Source organism: Thermobia domestica, chromosome 8 (genome assembly GCF_964235325.1).
Source record: "Thermobia domestica chromosome 8, izTheDome1.hap1.1, whole genome shotgun sequence".
NCBI classification, from domain to species: Eukaryota; Metazoa; Arthropoda; class Insecta; order Zygentoma; family Lepismatidae; genus Thermobia; species Thermobia domestica.
This window is the reverse complement of record NC_137461.1, coordinates 184,178,627-184,180,424: the sequence shown is the minus strand read 5'-3', so window position 1 is coordinate 184,180,424 and position 1,798 is coordinate 184,178,627. Positions and strand designations below refer to the sequence as shown.

The 1,798-nt window shown below is 33.0% G+C and overlaps 1 protein-coding gene across 1 annotated transcript; it reads right to left on the bottom strand.

Annotated features, from left to right (window-relative positions):
- Positions 1-344: 344 nt before the first annotated feature.
- Positions 345-1,304, bottom strand: LOC145692399 (uncharacterized). The gene has a single exon (XM_081767703.1). It carries the CDS (start codon positions 1,302-1,304, stop codon positions 345-347), a length of 960 nt encoding a protein of 319 aa, XP_081623829.1.
- Between the last annotated feature and the right edge of the window lie 494 nt (positions 1,305-1,798).

Genomic DNA, 1,798 nt, shown 5'->3' with positions numbered 1-1,798 from the left:
AAAATAAACTACAATTATATAAAAAGATTTATGTGCTACTACCAATTTTATGAACAGCACTTCAATTGTATCAATAGTTATTGGAATATTTTCAACAACAAAATCCTTAAGGACAGCAATCATAACGCCACCCCCATTCCTGTATTGCCTGTCCTGTCGATACACATTATACCTATGATCTATAAATTCATTATTATATATTCCATCACATAGCCAGGTTTCAGTTAATAATATAACATCAAAATCAGTCGCAGCGATACTCGAATATATGTCGCTTAACTTGGACCTTAAACCTCTTACATTTTGATAATTAAATGAAAGGTTACGCTTATCATTAACAATCATTACAACAAACTTTTAACCTCCTCTACCGTACTGAGTGTGTATACGTAAGTATCACTTGACTTTTTCTTTAACTTGATGTTACCAGCATAATCAACCCAAAGAAAATCGAATTCTTTCTCCCTTTTAACCTTCCTAGCTTCCTTATATATTAGCTTTCGATGTAGTGTTAAACTATGATTTACATAGATAATTCCACCTGTTGTATAACCAATATCTTTACAATTTAGGTTTCTTTTAACTTTCCTTCTCTTAACAAAGCTATCCTTATCAGATCTTCTAACAAATTTTACTACAATATGCGGATCAGGTTGGTTTGGGGATTTTTTAAGTCTGTGACAAGTATCTATCATATCATCTGTGATATTTACATCCAAGGCAATACCAACTTTCTTTACGATTTCAACAACATTCTCATTGGGAAGGGCGGGAACACCGTGGATTTCCAAAGTATTTATTCTACTATATTGATCAAGATCATCAATCTCTGTCTTTAGTTTCTCTACCTGCCTTTTTAATGATAAATTTTCACTTTTAAGTTCGTCAATGAAATTCATACACTTCACCAGTTCTTCATTTTGACTCTTTAATAATTTTGAATTTTCGTCTAATTTTTCATGGGCTAAATTTAGTGACTTACCAAGATCTTCCTCTAATTTTCTATTCCCTGTTTTAATCTCGTCGACCTCTTGTTTTATAGAAAGTAATAGTTCATATACTTCGTTTAAGGATGGGGATTTATCCATAGCTACTATAGGACTATCACCTGTCATTGACTTGCGTCGTGATTTTTCACAATTTTTACACCGCCACGAGGAATCAATTGACCGTAAATATTTTACATCATCCTCTTTCAGATCAACACAAACACTGTGAAATATATTTTTGCATTCACCACATTCCACTTTTAAGTTAATGTTTTGTCGAGGAACGGGTTTCAAGCATTTGCTACAAATTCCCATACTGAAGTTTTTATTGCCCACTAATCTTGTTATTTAATGCTGGTTACGCCGACGACTAAAATATTAAGTCAGTATATAACTGTTTCACCTAACAAGTAGAAACATTGAATATGTCTGATTAGCACCATGTTTCACTGTTGATTCTGCACCAAACTTTCCAGGTCAGAAGATCTGGCAACGATGAACATTTTGTCAGAAAATAATCTTACTGTAGGTTTGCAACACTACTGTTGGTTTGTTTACTTCCGGTGCAATTGAAAGAAGCGAGATGTTAATATTTTTCCAACGCTGGTAGTTATTTTATGTAATACATAATGAAAAATACGTATTATTGTGATCCACAGTACTTACAGACAATGTTTTCCTGCTCAATAAACTCTGCCATCGACAAAACCACTAGTTTTAACAAAAAACATAGGAGCACTCTTTCACTGTTCACATACCCATGGCAACCAGTATTGAAACTTTACATTTTATACAGTGTTTTTACTAAA

Bases quoted from the DNA above. Each gene is read 5' to 3' on its own strand.
- LOC145692399 (XM_081767703.1), bottom strand. From the start codon at position 1,304: ATGGGAATTTGTAGCAAATGCTTGAAACCCGTTCCTCGACAAAACATT.